Raw genomic sequence first — 15,340 nt, forward strand, 5'->3', positions numbered from 1 at the left:
TTAAATGCAGTTTTATATACAATGGTGTTTTAAAATGGAATACCTTACCTAATGATATTAAATCTTGTACAGCACTGCCTTCATTTCAGCACAGTTGTAAAACAGTCATTTTAGTCCAGAATAGAACTGTTTAGTTGCTGTAGTTTATTGCATCCAGCCTCTGCTAATGCCTGTTTAATGTGGTTCAGGTATTTTATTGTACATACTGTGAAACTACATTTGAATGTATTAGAACCCTGCCAGAGATGAGCCTTCAGCACAACTGCCCATGGAGAATGCATAATAATGTTTTCTTTAAAATGCTTTTTTCCTGCTTGATACCCCACCCCCATTTAAAATGATAACTTTCACTGTTCAATACAATATCAAGTTATCCATGTTTATCAGATGAGGGTGCACAGGTGAAAAAGCGACCTGAACATAGCAGCCGGCAGCAGCAGGGAAGGAGTTCAGGAGGTGGGAGTCATAGTCGTAAACCTCACCTTGACGTGTCTCCTCTCAGCAGTGAGAACAGCAGTCCTAGGTCATCCAACAGGTAGGCAGACATGTCGTTACAGGTAGGCAGACATGTCGTTACAGGTAGGCAGACATGTCGTTATGCTTACTAAGTTCCTAGATCATAAGCATGGACAGAATCTTATTATCTCTGGGGACTTAAAGTACTATAAAATACTGAATTCACTGTATATGCTGTTTTCAATTTTAATTTTTGTCCCTCCATAAAATACTTATGAGTCACATGCATAAAAATTTTTTATTACAGTTTTCATCCAACAGTTAAATTTCATTCACATTTTCTCAGATTTTAGATTGTTTTATGTTTAAGGCAAATTCTTGAAAGACTGGTATAAAAAGGAATCCTTACTTGAGATTTAGTTGTTATTGTCCTTGGAAATTGGAAATTGATGGCACACTGATAAGTTTACAATTGTTGCTCTTCACTTTGTTAATTTGCTGCTAACTATATGGCTTTAATGGGAAGTATGATATTGTTTTATATAGTGAATCAAAATAGCATCTTGTTGTTTAGAAGCAGTACAATGGATATACTGATGTGTGATGTTTATTTACCCTAGGAATTTATCCGAGATGTCATCAGAAGAGTCTCTGAGCACACGTCTGCGACCAGGGGTCACCAGTAATATTATAAAAGCCACCAGGAACTTGAAAACTTCCAGCAATAACCTGGAGGCTGACCTGATAAGGCTGATCAACCCTGACCTTGCAGAAAGTGATTTTGCTGGGATGATTGTAAGTAGATAATGCCTTCAGTGCAGACCAAAAACCAGTGTCACAGGACTAGAAATGGAAACTAGAAACCTAACATTTTGCTACTGACAACAATGAAATGCTTATCAATTAGTTTTTTAGTATTCAGTATTAACTATTAAAATTTGGCTAATGCTGAAATAAAGTTCATTTCAAACCTTTTGCATCAGTTCATTGTTTGCAGGTATTCTGCAGATGTTCTCATTATAATTGCACCTGGTGTTTAATTTTGCAAGAATAGACATGAGGTTGGTAAAAATTAATTTTCAGCTTTCCTTTTAAATGGAAGGAGCAATGTTAGTTAACATCAGTCTTAGTTTTCATCAGACCTAATATCACATGATACAGTGTTAGTTTGCATTGGTCTTAATATCAGACACTTGATACAGTGTTAGTTTGCATTGGTCCTATTATCAATCACTTGATACAGTGTTAGTTTGTGTTGGTCCAAATATCAATCACTTGATACAGTGTTAGTTTGCATTGGTCCTAATATCAGTCACTTGGTACATGTTAGTTTGCATCAGTCCTAATATCACTTGATACAGTGTTAGTTTGCATTGGTTCTAATATCATTCATCATTTTCATGATGGCATGCTTGCCAGAGTCCAGGACCAGGGTAAATTTTCAGAACCCTTTGCTGTTGCAAATGGTGTGAAACAAGGATGTGTCTTATCCCCCACTCTCTTCAGCCTCATGTTCTCTGCAATGTTGATGGATGCTTTCAAGGACATTGATGTGGAAGTAGGTCTCCAATACCGTCGGGATGGGAAGTTGTTCAACCTCAGGAGGCTTCAAGCCAAAACCATAGTCCAAGTTGAGAACATTCGCGACCTCCTGTTTGCAGATGACTGTGCCCTCAACTCCAGCACAGAGGCAGGCAACAGAGCATGGACTTTTCTTCCACAGCATGCACAAACGTAGGACATACCATCTCTACCAGCAAGACGGAGGTTCTGCATCAGCCAGCTCCTAGAGAAGATTATCTGGAACTGTCCATCACTGTCAATAGCCAAAAGCTCAAAAATATAGACAGGCTTACATACCTTGGCAGCAGCCTCTCACAAGCAGTCCACATAGACGTTGAGGTCGACACCAGGATTGCCAAAGCTAGCATAGCATTTGGCCGACTCCACTCAAATGTCTGGTATAGGAGAGGCATCTAGCTTGCCACCAAACTCAAAGTCTATGCAGCGGTTGTTCTCCCCACCCTCCTCTATGCTTGCGAGACCTAGACTGTGTATAGCCACCATGTTAAAAAACTGAACCACTTCCATATGAATTCCCTGAGAAAACTACTGAAAATCAGATGGCAGGACAAGGTACCAAACACAGAGGTGCTCACTCAGGCTGGCATGACAAGTATCCACACCATGCTGAGTAAGGCATAACTTCGATGGGCTGGCCGTGTTGTCTGCCTGCTGATAGAACACCTACCTAAGAAGGTCTTCTGTGGAGAGCTACAGCAAGGCAAGACATCTCATGGTGGTCAAAAAAGAGCTACAATGACACCTTCAAGGCCTTGCTGATCTAAATATTTCCTACACTTTAAAAATACCCCTGGATTTGCTTGGACCAGGAAGTTTTCCAATTTCAGGTTCTACCATTTGGAATTGCTTCAGCTCCCCGAGTATGCATCCTGAGTATTGGGAGTAGTAGTGTCTTACCTGCAATTACCAGGAACTCCAATTCTCAGGTAGTTCGCAGTGTTCAGGCTTAGTCTTTCCATCAGGATCGGTTCCATTGGTGGTCTACTGTTATGTAGTTGGACACTTTTACCTAACCTCCAAAAGTCAGAGCACAGTACATCACAGGATTGGTTTATGTTTGAATGAACTTACCATGAACCAGAACTTAGTTGAGGTTCCACAGGATCACATTGATCAAATCCTGGTACTTCTAGAGGTACTACAAGCGAAAACATAAACTGTCTGCTTTCCATTACTTATTCCTGTTGGGAACCTTGAACACTGCTGCTGACATGGTTCCCTTAGGACATCTCCATATGCTCCCTCTACAGCTTCTCCTCGCAAGGTTGGAACTACACAGAATTGGCTCTGGTTCCTCTAGGACCAGATTTTCATCGTCCATCTTAGCATATCTCTGAAGTCGGGAAGGCTCACATGCCACTTACTTAAGGCTCTAAATATGTACAAAACAGTTACAGACCTAAACAGTCACTTGAAGCTCATATGTACAAAACAGTTACAGACCTAAACAGTCACTTGAAGCTCATATGTACAAGACACTTACAGACCTAAACAGTCATTTAAGGTTCTGAATATGTGCAAGAATGTTACAGACCTAAACAGTCACTTAAGGTTCTGAATATGTACAAGACAGTTACAGACCTAAACAGTCACTTAAGGTTCTAAATATGTGCAAGAAAGTTACAGACATAAACAGTCACTTGAAGATTTGAATAGGTACAATACAGTTACAGACCTAAACAGTCACTTGAAGATTTGAATAGGTACAATACAGTTACAGACATAAACAGTCACTTGAAGATTTGAATAGGTACAAGACAGTTACAGACCTAAACAGTCACTTAAGGCTCTGAATATGTACAATACAGTTACAGACCTAAACAGTCACTTGAAGCTCTTAATATGTACAAGACAGTTACAGACCTAAACAGTCACTTAAGGCTCTGAATATGTACAATACAGTTACAGACCTAAACAGTCACTTGAAGCTCTTAATATGTACAAGACAGTTACAGACCTAAACAGTCACTTAAGGCTCTGAATATGTACAATACAGTTACAGACCCAAACAGTCACTTGAAACTCTTAATATGTGCAAGACAGTTACAGACCTAAACAGTCACTTAAGGTTCTAAATATGTGCAAGAAAGTTACAGACCTAAACAGTCACTTGAAGATTTGAATAGGTACAATACAGTTACAGACCTAAACAGTCACTTGAAGATTTGAATAGGTACAATACAGTTACAGACATAAACAGTCACTTGAAGATTTGAATAGGTACAAGACAGTTACAGACCTAAACAGTCACTTAAGGCGCTGAATATGTACAATACAGTTACAGACCTAAACAGTCACTTGAAACTCTTAATATGTGCAAGACAGTTACAGACCTAAACAGTCACTTAAGGTTCTAGTTATGTGCAAGAAAGTTACAGACCTAAACAGTCACTTGAAGATCTGAATATGTACAAGACACATACAGACCTAAACTGACACTTGAAACTCTGAATATGTACAAGACAGTTACAGACCTAAACAGTCACTTAAGGTTCTAGTTATGTGCAAGAAAGTTACAGACCTAAACAGTCACTTGAAGATCTGAATATGTACAAGACACTTACAGACCTACACTGACACTTGAAACTCTGAATATGTACAAGAAAGTTATAGACCTAAACAGTCACTTAAGGTTGTTCTGATTATATACAAGAAAGTTACAGTCCTAAACAGTCACTTAAGTTTGATCTGATTATATACAAGAAAGTTACGGATCTAAACAGTCACTTGAGGTATGGGGTAGGCAAACTATGGCCTGCAGGCCGCCCGCCAAGGGCTTTCAAGCGGCTTGCCAAGGGTTTTCATGTGGCCTAGGAACAAGTCATCATTCGCACTGACTCTGTTTATGTTGCTCTGTTTATCAAATAAATGTGCTTCTTTTGACGTTTAAGTTTTCAAATATTAACAACATATTAACAGCTGAAAATTAATTATGATGTTATTTAGAAAAACCTTTTGTTTTTGCCTTTTTCAAATATTAATTATTTTACTTAATGAACTATGCGGCCCATGACAAGGTGTAAATTTGTGTATGTGGCACTTGCACTGGAAAGTTTGCCTACCTCTGCTTAGGGTTGTTCTGATTATATACAAGACAGTTAAAGACCTAAACAGTCACTTACTGTTGTTCTGAATATGTACGAGAAAGTTACAGACCTAAACAGTCACTTAAGGTGTGGGGTAGGCAAACTATGGCCCGCAGGCCACCCGCCAAGGGCTTTCATGCGGCCTGCCAAGGGTTTTCATGTGGCCTATGAACAAGTCATCATTCGCACTGACTCTGTTTATGTTGCTCTGTTTATCAAATATAAGATAGTTACAGACCTAAACAGTCACTTATGGTTGTTCAGAATATGTACAAGACAGTTACAGACCTAAACAGTCACTTACAGTTGTCCTGAATATGTACGAGAAAGTTAGACCTAAGCAGTTTAAGGTTATTATGAATATGTACAAGACAGTTAGAGACGTAAACAATTAAGGCTGCCCTGAATATGTACGAGAAAGTTACAGACCTAAACAGTTTAAGGTTGTTCTGAATAAGTACAAGACAGTGTCAGACCTAAACAGTCACTTGAAGCTCTGAATAGGTGCAAGACAGTTATGGAGCTAAACAGTTTAAGGTTGTTCTGAATATGTACAAGACAGTTACAGACCTAAACAGTCACTTGAAGATCTGAATAGGTACAAGACAGTTACAGACCTAAACAGTCACTTGAAGCTCTTAATTTGTACAAGACAGTTACAGACCTAAACAGTCACTTGAAGATCATAATATGTACAAGACAGTTACAGACCTAAACAGTCACTTAAGGTTGTTCTGAATATGTACGAGAAAGTTACAGACCTAAACTATGAACTAGGAATGTTTAATATACAGATGTATGTACCATATATGCTCACGTTAAGTATGTACCATATATACTCACTTTAAGTATGTACCATATATACTCACTTTAAGTATGTACTGTATATGCTTACTTTAAGTATGTACCATATATACTCACTTTAAGTATGTACCATATATACTCACTTTAAGTATGTACCGTATATGTTTACTTTAAGTATGCACCATATATACTTACCTTAAATATGTACATGTACTTTACATACTCACTTTAAGTATGCACAATATATACTCTCTTTTAAGTAAAATTCTAGTCCTGCTGCACAGACCCAGATCTGCCACCATATTATGTACCAGCAGAAATGGGTCTATGCAGTTTGTTAGTCTGTATTGTTTGTAGTTGGACATGACTTGTAAGAAAGCATATACAGTGATTTTCATAGAACTACGATTTTCCTGCCTTTTCAGTCATACATACATGTAAAAGGTGTCTCACAACTTATTCTGTTATAATTTTTCAGTTACTGATAAGACATTGATCTGACAAACTTTGTTTCCTGTTGGATGTAGATAATCAGTTCACAAAATGGTCTCAAAACTCTTTTCAGAATTCCTCAACATGTAGACTGCCCTATAGACTCAAGCGGACAATGTCGGATGAGAGTCTACACAGCCAAAAGGGGGTCCTGGGATCTGACCTGGATACTAATTTGAAGGATGTCTTGTTCTCCACTACTCCCAGCAGGCTTTCTCCTGCTGCTCGGGAACAGACACACAAGGAACAGAGGTTAGGGATGGTCACATGACTTTGGTGACCCTCAGGGCATGTCAAATTGTCAATAATTGAACTGTGATTGAGTTCAGCAAATCGTGGTCTTTTTTTTAACTTTGCTCAAATTAAGGTTAAATTTTGAGTTTTGAGATTATCTTATATTTAATATTTTCTGCACAGAGTTTTAACAAGATCATAGGACTAAGTATGATTTCATCTCTGGCTGTTGAGATAACTAGTATGTTTTAAAGAAAGATTGTTTCCCAGTAGGATCAGATAATTTGCATCTAGTTTACTGTTTGTATATGAAATTGTAATTCTTCAATTCCAAGTACTTTGAAGAAAATTTGCTTTAATAAGTGAATCCATTTTCTTCAGCCATAAATAAAAGGAATACAGTGATTTTATTATGAGTATGAAAGTATTTATAAGTATGAAAATATTTATGAGGTATTGAAATTAAAAGGAATTTCTGAGTGTCAAATGAAATGGAAGAGTCTTTAATTTTGTCATGAGACATTACAGTAGCATGCTTTAAAAATAAATTCCTAATAGATTTATGAATATGCTATCTTGAAAGATGAAATAGAGAGACACACAGAGCAAGAAACCAAAAGAAATGTTGAAAGTGATGAGTCAAAAATGAAATTTATTTTTAGTTTTCCTGTTGGAAATCTATTCACTTCATTCTCCTCAGACTGTCTCCAAGGGCTGTGACGGACATAACGGGGCCTATTCCCTGGAGAGGCCAGAGTGGCCGCAAAAGTCCCACCCATGTATCTGTACCTCTGCCCAAGTCAGCTGCCTCCCTTGAGTGGGCCAGTCTGGTAGATGTGGCTACTAAAGCCATAGAAGGTGAGAACACAGCATTAAAACCAATTTCCAATCCCCTTATGGAAACTATAATAGGAGTCCCCTCAAACTGTATAAAGGAAAAATGGGACTTTATATTTTGGCATGTTCATGCATATTTAATCTTGTTTATGGTCAAGATATTGACTGGTGTTTTGGCTGTTGAAGATAAAAGATGGTGTAAGAATCGAATACGCAACTTACAGACAAGACTAGAGACAATTGGTTTTAAAAGTGGAGAAGGAATGACTGAAAAGGGCATGGACACATGGAGTCATCTTGCACATTTCTGGTTTTTATTTATGGCTTTGTAAAGATGCCTACATTAATCCTGTACAAATAATAAAATTGGGTGTTATAGGTTGTGTTTTATTTTAAACAAAATACATGTACTCTGAAATCTGGATAATAAGTTTATACTTTTTTTTTATTAGTGAAGACTGTATGCACATTTTTGGTGTGTTTATAAACAGTAAATTTCCAGCTGCTATAAAATAAAGTTATGGAACTGTAGTAATTTCAGACTGATCTAAAATTTTCATCTTTAAGAACATTAACCTGAAAATAGATATTTTCAGTGATTTTAAATGATATGTCTTGTTCCCTTCTGATGGACATGATCCTAATTCTGTGATGTGAAAGTCATAGTTTACACTTGAGAATCACCTCTCATGTTATTATAGTATGTCTGGTTTTCACAGTTACCCTTAGTATCAATAATATACCTGTTGACTTTAGAAGAGACAAATAATTACATAATGTATATTTTATTTTATATGCCCTTATGTACTATTTTTGAAAGTTGAATGTGTGTATGTTATGTTTTATTATATATTTTATGATGAGATTTTGAAATATATCAGTGGAAGAAAAATGATATTGCCACAGTGGTGATACCACTGATATCACTTTTGGAACTACTTTCTTTTTTTTATTTACAGTTTATGTTATTTAGGTATTTTAGGTTATTTAGATGTGTTCCTCAGACCTGTATATCCATATTTAAACCTATTTAATTTTTTTTCCTTTTTTCCAACTCACTCTCTCTCTCTCTCTTCATAAGGAAGAATAAATCTTAAAATATGTAAATTCTGTTACTCTCTAGTATACATTTATGTATTCAATGAAAATGACCCCAAAGAACAAAGAGTAGGATTCAAGTACTAATGTTTTTAATAGTTTTCCACATGAATTATTAAAATTGTCATTGACTAAACTTACATGACCTGTTGCTATTTGATAATTTGTGTCCCTCATATAGTATCATATACCTGTTACACTCACAACAAATGGTACACATTTCTAAGAAAAACTATTTATACAAATAGTTTAAGTACCGATTTTATCTATCGTCACATTCACATTCATGCCTGAAAACAATGAAAAAATCAGGCATTGATTAGTGTATTTTAATTGACAATTCAAATTTAGTTGCAGTGTCTGTTGCTGAAATAGACTGCAAGCTTGCTAACACACACAATTCACACCTGATTGCAAAATTAAAACAAATAGCAACCAAAATCCTTACAAGGAAACTCACATATTAAAATGTGTTGCTTAATGATGTCATGCCATTAATCGGTTGGAGTGTTATGTCATGTTGTTATAGCACCCTACTCCAATATTCAATGCATCAGTTTGCACAAGAAATGTGTTCACAAAAATAAAAATCTCTTCATTTTCGCAAGTAAACATTCATTAATTTGACATGATACAGTTTGAAGCATTATATGTACAATAAAATTTTTAATAAGTCTCTGCCCTGAAATTATTGTAAAATTTCAGGACATCTTTTTATCAGTGTAGCAGTTATTTACGTCAGCATGGAATGGAAAAACAAATCCATACATAGTAAGGTTTTGGGCATTGAAAATATGCAAAAAGAAATTTACATATTTTTAGAATATATGGGGCTGTTTATTTAGTATGTATGCATGGAGGGGGAGGGGTTAACCCAAATGCATATGCTTGCATATGAGGTGTGTTGATTGATAAATTATGTATGCATAGGAAATGGGGGGAGGGGAACCTAAATAATAATTTGTCAAATACATAACCTGTTCAACTGGGTTCAGTCAGGGTTGGAATTTTAGCAGACACTTGACAAACTGTTTAAAGTTATGCAGCTTATTTCTTTGATGCAGCCCAACATTCAACATTGGTAGACTATCTCTACTATTAAACACGTTATATTATTAAAACTTAATCTTTTCTGTGTGGATTAAATATAGGACGTTTTATAGAATTTGGGGGGGGGGACCAAGCGTACATTCGCAGGTGGGGTGTGTAAAAAAGTATGCATGCGTATAGGGGAAGGGGTCAAGCTTTGTCAGATTTTTGTGTACATACTAAATGGATGGCCTCTATAAGGAAATATTTCACTCAAGAAGTGGAAACATTTTTATTGTCACTCGTGACTTTGCCACTTGTTACAATGCAGTGCTTCCACTTAAATCCTTATATCTACTGTCTACTGCTAAAAGGTAGATATCCTCTCTCTCTCTATATATATATACACACACACACACACACTCTGTATTTACATTGAGTGTGAGGGCAAGTAATTACTAATAAAGGATGAGAACTAATTCATTTGTGGTAAACTAGAATTTTGTTTTAACCTGAATTTTATTCTTTTCATAGCATTTATTAACATTTCTCGGGTAGATCAGATTAATGTATTACATCATCTTACATTCTCCAAAGCCATGAATTTGAACTTTTAATGTTTTAGACATGTAAGATGAAACTTTGAAATGGGACATTGTAGTACAATTTTCTTTTGGGGGGAAATATGGAACTGATTATTTTAAATGATAGACTTAATGTCAGATTACATTTTTTCTCAGGTGCAGAAACATCTAGTCATAAAGAACAAGCTCCCTCGTTTTCCTCTTCCTCTACCTCCCAGAGTAACAAGGACACCCATGCTGAGACATTGTACAAACAGAATTCCAGAGACAGGCTTGTAAACACAACAAGGTAAGTTTAACACAAAGCTGATAATCTGCCCCAGCTGCTGCATAGCTTGTCATAAAGGTGTAATAGATTACTCATATTTTCAATTGGAACATATTACCTTCCATGCTTCCATTCAGTAAATCATTACATTACATTCATTCAAATGCTATCATGTTCATTGTTTAGCTAGAAGCGTCATTTGAGTTTATTGTCAGTCTTTTCAGCAACAGCTTTTACGAAGTGAGGACAAGTGACTTTGCATGTGGATGACAGAAACCCAGTTTGCATATTTGAGATTTGATTCTTATGTCACTTAAATTGTGATAATTTGTATTTTTATACTTGATATGGGTGGTGGGGTATATCTTAGTCCTTGTATATGTCAGTCCATGCTTCCATCCATCACAGTCTCATTAGCACAACTGTTTTCCCCAGTGTTTGAGGCATTTCCATGAAACTTTGTGAATATTATGGTCATCACTTGAAGATGCGCAAATCAGCAATGAACATTGCTGTTGCAATTTTTGTTAGAGTTATTGCCCTTTTCATCTTAAAGTAGACAATCTCATTAGCATTGTCCAGCAGTTGTTTATGGATTGCCATGAAAACTCATACATATTATGGTCATCACCTGAAGATGCACAAATTAATAAATCACTTTGCTCCTGCAATTTTGTTTAACTTGTTACCATTTTTCTCCATCAGCAAGACACAATTCTGTTGGCACAACTAGTCCCAGTTTTTGATGGAATGTCATGAAAGGTTCCCAGTGTGCATACAGTGTGATCATGTGAATTTTGGTCTTGTAGCTGAATCAGTTTATGACATTGTTATTAGCAGTAGTCCCACAGTTTATATCACTCAGAGGTGCACATATTCTTAAATTACTTTGCTTCCTGCAGTTTTTAAGTTATTGTGCTTTTGTCTTGACACAGTTGCAGAGGCACAACTAGTCCTGCAGTTTTTCAGAGATTTCCTTGAAAATTTGTAAATGTTATGGTCACCACCTGCAGAATATATGGACAGTCAAATTGCAGGAGCCAAGTGATCTGGCAATGTATACATCTTTGAGTGATGACCATAAGAAGTTGTTTGGTAAAAAAACCAATGTAGATACGAAGATTCATTCAATAGTGATAATATATATATATATATATATATAGAGAGAGAGAGAGAGAGAGAGAGAGAGAGGACATCTGATAAACACCATTTTCATTGGACAATGGTAGCTAAACTTAAAAAGTACCGTCAGTTTGACCCAGTTATCTTGCTTTAGTGACCTTGATAATATCTGCTTTTCCTTCTTTATGCCCCCAATATCTTGAACCTATTTTCATCTACACTTCAGAAAATTAGTATGTGAATTCTTCTTGAAATAAGGAACTTGGCCATACCAAAGCTATGTCATTATGACCCAGTTTTTGATGCTTTAGTGACCTTGGTATTATTACCTATTCATTCACTACACACACAGTCATGTATTGTGAATACATTTTGGTACGAGTAACTTAGTAATTCCTCTCAGGATGAGTAACTCACTAATTCCAGTTCTTCATTACACCTCCAATATCTTAGACTGTTTCACCTGCACTAAAGAAATCTGGTATACATATGTATCTAGATTTCAACCAACTTTGGTATGCAGCTTAATAATGAAGTTCGGGTTTTGACAGCATTGGAGGAGTTATGGCCCCTGATTATCAGACCCACCCACTTCTCCACATAAAGCAATCCCTTAGATTTTAAACAAATTTAGTCTAAAGTTTGATGTTAATGAGACCTTGACTGATATTCAATTGTAAGTTTTTTAGATATATATCCAGCATGCAGAATAATAGTGTAGTGGGTTATCAGTGTTTTTAGGTACATATCCAGCATGCAGCATCATCTTTTAGTGGATTATCAGTGTTTTTAGGTACGTATCCAGCATGCATCAATATCTTTTAATGGATTATCAGTGTTTTTAGATATGTATCCAGCATGCATCAATATCTTTTAGTGGATTATCAGTGTTTTTAGGTACGTATCCAGCATGCTGAATCATCATTTAGTGGGTTATGTGTTTTTAAGCACATATCCAGCATGCTTAATCATTTAGTGGAGTAATGGTCTCATATTATCATTCTTGCCAATGTTCCTTCTGTGCATTTACTCCCTGGTATGCAACTTTATGTCAGTGACACATTGGCGTACTTTGATTTTTCAGTATCCAGTCTGCATTGTCATTAGCAGAGCTGTGTTCCTTGATTTGTTGGACAAACACATTTTTGTAGTTATTATTGGGAAGTTATGTTTTTTATTTTATTTAGACTATTATATGAAGATTATATTTCACTATCTACATTATAAATACAGTTGTAAATACTTTGATAATTTAAAGGTTATTTCTCTGCTGTTTAAGATATATTTAGTGCTGATGTATTCCAAAGATGTAATGATTTAAGGTTATACTTAGTGCTTATGTATTCAAAATATGTAAATATTCAAGGTTCAAGCAAGTCAGTGTATTTTGCAGCAGCAGCAGCAATAGTCAGCTGGTGTGGCGGTCAGTGGTCAGCAACCCTCAGCAGAGAATTCAGGAACTGGAGAGCAAAGTCCAAAATCTTCAGGCGGAACTAGAGAAGGTTTCTTTTGTCCCTTCATACTAGTGAAAATTTGACACACTTGTAGAAAAGTTTACCTGGATTTCCTTTTGAAGATTGTATGAACATGTTTGTTTCAACATGTTTCCTTAACACATTAACCCCTGGAGCTTTTTGTCATTTTCGCCTGAAAATCGAGTAGGAAACACATTTTGAAAGCTATTTCTGAATAGACTCGAAAACACCAAATCCCCGGTCATCTTTCAATAACATACTGCCTAGTTGTCTTAGAAACATCGTTTTTCATTGGCTATTTGACTCGTGCATGAGCAGAAGGGTAAAAGTTGGAGTTTTTTTTTTTGTTTTTGTTTTTTTTGTTTGTTTAATGGAGCCATTATTTTTGTATGGAGATCACTCTTTATTCCAAATGCCCATCTTATCCTACTTTTTGCATAGGCTAATCTGTCTGTTTGCAGTTCATACCAGTTTGCCTTAGATCTAGGACCAAAAAAGGCTAAAATCCGGACACAAAATCGGATTCCGACCACGGTCAAATTTTGGGTTTAAAAAGTCGGGTCCAAAAATTGAGGTTTTTTTTATCTGTATCTTGTAGTGTAACCAGATATTCCAGATTATTTGGTATCATTGTAGAGCTACATCTGTCTACCTTTCTATTATACCACCCACTTTAGTGTATCATGATGACCATGATCCTACAGATCTCGGCAGTAGGCTACTACCTCCTGCTCCGTTAAGTCATTGCTAGGGGTTAATGTGTTAATAGAGAGCAAAGCAGGTTTTAGACATATGATTGTCTACACAGCATCAATACAAAAGTGAGATACCTGTGTCACTTTTCTGTTAGCAGAGGTGTTAGCCCCATCAGTTGTATTTATGCCCATGAGTTTGGGTTTGACATTTAGGTCCATGAGTTAGGGATTGACATTTAGGCTCACTAGTTATGCCTATCAGTGTGGGTTTTGGACATGTTGACTTATAGACCCATAAGTTTGAGCTTGACATTTGAACCTATAATTTAGTGTTTGACTTTAGGCCCATGATTTTGGGCTTCACTTTTAGCCCCATGAGATTGGGGTTTTGACGTTTGGGCATTTAGGTCCATGAGTATTGGCTTTACTTTTAGGTCCATGAGTTTGGGCTTTCCATTTAGGACTTTGAATTCGGGCTTGCAATTTAGGTCCATGAGTTTGGGTTTTTGACGTTCAGACGTTTAGACCCATGATTTTGGGTTTGACATTCAGACCCATGTGTGCCACTTTGGTGGCATAGTGGTTAGAGCATTCACTTCAAATGCGGGATATTGTGGGTTTGAATCCTTGCCTAGTCATACCAAAGACTAATAAAAATGGTACTAATAGCTGCTTCACTAGGCACTCAGCATTAAGAGGTTTAGAGTTAGGACAGGTCAGCCTGGTGTCAGATACTGTGACTGGGTGGGACATCATGCTACATGTCTGTGGCATGATGCCCCTGTGCTAGACATCACTAGAAACTGCCACACTGCAGACATCATAGCAATATGACTGAATTTTTTTAAAAGCCATGTTAGAAATTCAGATCACTCACACACATCACAGAGACCCATGAGCTGGGGTTTGACATTGAGACAGTTAGACCCATGAGTTTAGGCTTGATTTTGGGGTTTTGACATTTAGACATTTAGGTCCATGAATTCGGGCTGAACCCTTTGTTTGGGTTTGACATTTAGGCCCGTGAGTTTGGGGTTTTGACATTTAGACATTTAGGCCCATGAGTTTGGGCTGATCCCCTGAGTTTTGGTTTGACATTAAGGCCCATGAGTTTGGGCTTGACTTATGTTCCCTTGAGTTTGGTCTTCACATTTATTCTTATAAGGTTGGCGTTGACATTTATGTCCATGAGTTTGGGTTTGACATTTGAACATTTTGACCCTGAGTTTTGTTTTGGCATTTAGTTTGACTGCTCCGGTGGCCTGATGGTTAGAGCATCTGCCTCGGATGCGGGAAGTCATGGGTTGGATGCCCTGCAGAGTCATACCAAAGACCTATAAAAAATGGCACTAATAGCTGCCACGCTTGGCGCTCAGCATTAAGAGGTTAGTGTTAGGACTGGTCGGCCTGGTGTCAGAATAATGTGACTGAGTGGGATATCATGCTACATGTCTGTGGCATTCTGCCCATAGTGCTAGACATCACTTTAAACTGCCACACTGCAGACATCGTAGTGATATGACTGAAAAATTGTTAAAGATATGTTAAAAATCCAAATCACAAACACACGTAGACA

General features: G+C 36.8%; 1 protein-coding gene across 3 annotated transcripts in view; it reads left to right on the forward strand.

The window, feature by feature from the left end:
• The window catches only part of LOC149808399 (signal-induced proliferation-associated 1-like protein 2), a 210,271-nt gene that overhangs the window by 186,462 nt on the left and 8,469 nt on the right, over positions 1–15,340 (forward strand). For 2 of the 3 annotated variants that reach the window (XM_089976661.1, XM_089976678.1), the window contains 6 exons: positions 388–535; positions 1,077–1,251; positions 6,496–6,674; positions 7,357–7,514; positions 10,361–10,493; positions 12,988–13,096. In XM_089976661.1, the coding sequence (XP_089832787.1) occupies positions 388–535; positions 1,077–1,251; positions 6,496–6,674; positions 7,357–7,514; positions 10,361–10,493; positions 12,988–13,096 (902 nt within the window). The remainder of the gene's footprint in view (positions 1–387; positions 536–1,076; positions 1,252–6,495; positions 6,675–7,356; positions 7,515–10,360; positions 10,494–12,987; positions 13,097–15,340) is intronic. The other variant, XM_089976669.1, reaches the window with a different exon arrangement.

The sequence above is a fragment of the Sinohyriopsis cumingii genome, chromosome 1 (genome assembly GCF_028554795.1).
Source record: "Sinohyriopsis cumingii isolate HCF-2022 chromosome 1, ASM2855479v2, whole genome shotgun sequence".
In the NCBI taxonomy this organism is placed as follows: domain Eukaryota; kingdom Metazoa; phylum Mollusca; class Bivalvia; order Unionida; family Unionidae; genus Sinohyriopsis; species Sinohyriopsis cumingii.